Source organism: Cupressus sempervirens, chromosome 6 (genome assembly GCF_028749045.1).
Source record: "Cupressus sempervirens isolate cs-2001-9-10 chromosome 6, ASM2874904v1, whole genome shotgun sequence".
Lineage (NCBI taxonomy): Eukaryota > Viridiplantae > Streptophyta > Pinopsida > Cupressales > Cupressaceae > Cupressus > Cupressus sempervirens.
The window spans coordinates 713935387-713940741 of NC_143123.1; the positions used below are offsets into that span (position 1 = coordinate 713935387).

Genomic DNA, 5355 nt, shown 5'->3' on the forward strand with positions numbered 1-5355 from the left:
CTTCTCTATTTTTGTGCTTCCATTTTTTTTTTACTTTGACACATTGGCTCTATATTTTCCATTGGTTTTTGCAGATATTTGTAACACTCGTGTTTGCTTTATGTCTTGGCATCTTTCACATGTCGAGTGATATCATGTGTAACGTGTAAGATCATTCCTCCATTACCGCTCGCTTCAGTGTTCATATTCTTTTTGAATATTTGCGATGGTTCCCACCCTCATGCAAAATGAGGCAAATCTGAGGTTTCTAGAGGTTTGCATTGCACCGACTCAGGTTCGACACTGTAACCTGGTCGGCATGTTAGGATTCTTCATTTCCAAGCATTACAAGTGTATTATGATCGAGTATGTGGATTGTGAGATTTTGGAGGAGTTGCTCAGTGGTAGTATTTGTAACTTGAGTTGGGAGACCAGGGTTAAGATTGCACAAGGGACTACTCGTGTACTCATTTACATGCACGAGGAGTGTAGAGTTAACTGTGGAAGTCCACTTGTTCATGGGGACATTAAGTTGAGTAATATATTTCTGGATGTTGAAGAACAAGAAATCATTTTCAGTGATTATGGTATCACTCCTCTCATCTAGAATTACTCTGGGTCTTTTAATTTTTAGGGATTTTGTGGGTATGCGAGACTTTGTGTCTTCTTTGTGGTCATCTACGAGTTGTATCATTGGGAGAACTGGGTGGATATGCATGGATGTTATAAAGATATCCAGCCAGCATGCGACATTCCTTCTTCTAGTCATTACCTCCAAGTAAATTATTATTGCTCTTGGACCTAATGTTGTATGAGCCCATTTCCATGGTAGAGACCATTCATTTCTTAGAAGTCTTTATAGTATGAGCCCGTTGCAAGGAAAAGAGACTTTGGATGGTATATTAGGGTTTTGTGTAGAGTGGACGTGTGTAGTTCTTTGCATGAGGCATCCCATTAATCTTACACCAGTTTGGAATTATTTAAAGGTGCATGTCTTATGCATGAATGCATTATTTATCTTCTTAGAGGGATGAGGTTTTACATGCATGCTATGAATTCACATCAGGAGAGACTAAGACTACTTAAAGATAAGTATCTTATCATAATTTTTAATAACTGGTAACAGTATTGTCTTCCAATATTTATTTATATATATGATATTTACTAATCTCTCTTGATTGCAAATGGATGCAAATTTTTTTGGAATGTTTATTCATAGACACATTCACAGGGATAATTTCTTTAGATTTTGATATAATGATCAATATCAAGGAGAAGTTTATGAGTATTTTGTGTAAAGTTCTTTTACCTGATTTTGTGATCTTTGATCTTTTGAGTGACCTTATTCTAGGATGAATACTTGAGGAATCCATTTTTGCAATAAGAGGACAACCCTAGTTGATCATTCATTTGGGATTATAATGGAATTTTCTGAAGAAATTAATCCAAGAAGATAAATATCTCTTGATAACATGCATGGTGTCTTCTCGCAATTTATTTTTGAGCTATCCTTTCACTAGGAATAATGAATATTCTAATATTGGTTTCTATTAGAATTCATATTATAAGTCATTAATACATACTTTCATTTTAGGAGAAAAGTAATGATTAAGAGGGAGATGATTTAGCTTCAGAGGGAGGCTTCATAGTTAAGAGGGAGTGTCTATGGAATCTCCTTTATTCCCATTTATGATTATGATGTTTGTGATATCTGTAAAATTTGAGAGTTAAATGGAACTAAGTCTTGTTTTATACATGTTTCTAATGTTTTTGTTTTTGAGACTCATGTTGGAAAAGTGTTTCAATTGTGATTTTATGAGTTATTATTTATGTGAAATCAATAAAATGAGATTGTAAGATCAGCTATGATAACTCTTTCACTATGCGATAGTGACCATCATGTTGAGAGAGTACATGATGTCATCATGTTGAGATATTTTGTGATGGGAGTTAGATGTCATGTTGAGAGATTCCATGATAGTTCACATTGAGAGAGTCCATGAACAAAGGCTTAGTTGTGAGTCTTGCAAATCTTTTGAGTTATTCCATGAATATGATTGGTTATTATAGGTTATCATGTCGATTGATTCCATCAATATGATTCATTATTACAAGTTTTCATGTTGAGAGATTCCGTGAATGTGATTAATTGTTACAAGTTTTCATATTGAGTTATTCCATGAATATGATTGGTTATTACAGATTTTCATGTTGAATTATTCCCTGAATATGATTGATTGTTACAGGTTTTCATGAATCTTATAGAATATATCATTAACATTTTAGTTGCAATTTTGTGTGCTAAAGATCTCTCTCTAGCTAAGAGGGAGTGTTGAAGATAGTAGCTGTGATAGAGATCTTTACCTTTGGAAATATGAACGTTATTATCGTTGTTGTCATCTTCAGCTAAAAAGGACACTTAAAGTTTAATATGTAATATTATAAATGTAAATGACATGTGTCATTCTCATGCATTGAGGCATGAATATTTGAAGAGTCATATTTAATAATAGGAGTTATGAGAAACTCAAGAGATCTTCGGTTAGAATATGAAGAGTCTCTTCTATTGTTATATATTTGCATCATGTGATAACCATTGTACACTTGAACATTTCATTATCAATAAAGATATTTTGTGTTGTGTGGTTGGGTTTTTCCCTTCATTCTCGAAGGGTTTTCCAAGGATATTTCTGATGTTCTTTATTTCCATTTTATCTCTCTCATTGCTGATTATTTCATAGTTTTCTGGGCTCTAGTTTCAACAATTTCTTCAGCTATATTTTTATTATACAACACAAAGTTTTTTAGGTCAAATTTTCTAATTAGTTTTACACTTTTCCAGGAAAGATTATGCAAGAGTTGTGGAAATACTTAGAAAGGATCTCAAAGTATTTGAACATTTTAATAGTGGCATTTACAAAGAGCTTACAAATTTAGTACCTCTAGGAAACATTAGGTAGTGCTTTATTTTATAACTTTTTCAAGCTGTCCTACTTTCTATTTTCTATGTTGGTTCTAATTTTAAAGCATAATTTGGTTAAATGCAGGGAAAATGAGCAGCTTTCAAATTATGGGGATATAATATCTCAACGGCAACTAGTTTTTTTGGACCTACAAATGTTTATAAAGGGCAACCCTCAAATTTGCAATAAGCTAAAATTTCCACACATCAACACTTCTAGGTTAGGGATCCTCATAAATCAAAGGTCAGACTTCTCTCCTTACATTTCCACTATTTCCAAACTCAGTTAAAGAAAAACTATTACTTTTTGACAATTGCAAGAGTTGCATTGTAGAGTTATTGGAAATATATTGCACTCACTGAAAATAGTATCTTCAAATGAGAGATGTTTGATTGACTTAAGGAGCTAGTTAGTAATAATTAAGAATTAATCTAATACCAATTACCTCATTCTAGAGATGAATCATGATAAAGTTCAAGTAATGTGATTAGAATTTTATTAAATGGAGCCAATTTCATGTTTTTTAATCACTTTTTAATTGGCAGTCTGTGAAATGTTTGAAAACAATTCTACCTATTTGGACAGTGCAATTTTTTAATTCGAAAACCCATTAAGGGTCAAATTTTGTACTTCAAGAAGGGATTATTTATGATTTGAAAAAAAAATTCTTACAAATGGCTCATAAGTTTTATATGCCTATTTTCCTAGTCTAAATTGGCAGCATCAACATTGCAAACATCCTGCTTCTATTCTTGATATCAGAACTTTATTTTTTGATCACATATGTGCACCTCCTAGTGGATCTCAAAGCCACAAAATTTTAAAATAATTCTATTGTTGGAGTGATTCACCATTGTATACCTTATTTCCCTATTCCTTTAGATGTTGTAAGTTGTTTTACCAGCCAATATTTGAAAAAAAGTTATACTCGCTCCATATCTTAACTATTCAAGTTTTAGGCATTTCTTGATATCATGCCCTCTATCAGTAACACACCTTTCCTCTAATTTATTAAAGTCATTTCCATAGGGATTTGATCTCTTTGGCAGATGTAGGTTGTCTCTTACAAGACGGATGGAAAATTCTGAGCCTTCCATACTAGATCCTCCTGTACCTACGAGCATAGACAATGCTTTCGCACCTCAGAATAGAGGTAAATATTTAATGGGTCTCTAAAAACTTAATTTTTTAATCAATCAATTTCTTAGTCATTCATGAATGTTTATTATGGGATGTTAGTTTCTTAATCACTTCTCTTTCTTCGTATCTGAATTTCAATAGGATCTCCCTCCTCTAGCAAGTAATAAGCAACCAAACAATGTATATTTTTTTATATGTTTTAGTGTGTGATGACTTCAGCAAGTTTGCAGAAGCAAATTAGAGCACCCACTGCAAATATTGCTAGATCTAATTATCAATTTGTGACTCCTGTTGTTGTGAGGCTATAAGGGCCAATAATATTATGAAGGTGAAGATTTTTGATGCAGATCCCCTAGTTTTGGAGGCTCTTGTGGGCTCTGGTATTCAGGTCATGGTGGGCATTCCAAATGACATGTTGAGGCTTAAGAGCATCTCTTCAGCAGCTACAGACATGTGGGTTCATGATAATGTCACTAGATATGCCTTCAAAGGGGGTGTTGATATTAGGTAAAGATTTAAAGATTTTCTTTCAATGGATGTTTCTGATTGATTGGTTTTCGAGAACTAGAATTTTTGGTCCTTTTTCAAGTTTTCAAGAATTTGTCATCTTTATGTATCATGTTGTGATTAACACTAAAAGCTAATGATATGGATCCAAAATTTTAAGACAACGAGGGGGAAAATAGACCATTAGATGTTTAGTATAGATGTTGAACTTTGTATTCAGGTAAACAAGAATGTTGTTGCTCCTTGACCTAGGATCTTTCTTTTTTGGATTCAACACATTGAGAAAGTTACCTATTTTTATGACCCATGTCAGAACATGCCATGTTGATTTGTTTGGTCTTATTTCAAACCCTTCCATAAACTTATATTGGAGCTCATGAGGGTGTTTTGGAGATGAAAGGGAGTAAGTGGTGAAAATTGTGCATTAGTCTACCATCAAATTTGAAATCTGGTAAGAAACTTTACAAATCTCTTAACTTAGTCCCATTGCAATAAAGAAAGAGGTTCATTGACAAAGTGTTTATAAAGCCATCACTAATTAGTTTCAAGGTCTCATCTCTCCATTATTTTTAAACATATGGTATACTAAACAAGAGCATAAGTGCTAAAATACATATGTCAAAGATGGAGGTGAGGTTGTTTAAGTTTATAGATTTGTTTACATCTTGATAGGGTGTATAGGTTTACAAGCTCACTTGATAGCTTATACAAATTTTGTGAGTTTAAAGTTCAAGAATTGGTTTAGACTCCTCTAAAGCTAATAATG

The 5355-nt window shown here is 33.0% G+C and overlaps 1 protein-coding gene across 1 annotated transcript; it reads left to right on the plus strand.

Annotated features, from left to right (window-relative positions):
- Positions 1–205: 205 nt before the first annotated feature.
- Positions 206–586, plus strand: LOC149554277 (putative receptor-like protein kinase At2g42960). The gene has a single exon (XM_089790496.1). The coding sequence runs from the start codon at positions 206–208 to the stop codon at positions 584–586; it is 381 nt and encodes a 126-aa protein (XP_089646622.1).
- Positions 587–5355: the final 4769 nt, after the last annotated feature.

Excerpts from the sequence above, each read along its gene's own strand:
- LOC149554277 (XM_089790496.1), top strand. The coding sequence starts at position 206 with ATGGTTCCCACCCTCATGCAAAATGAGGCAAATCTGAGGTTTCTAGAG.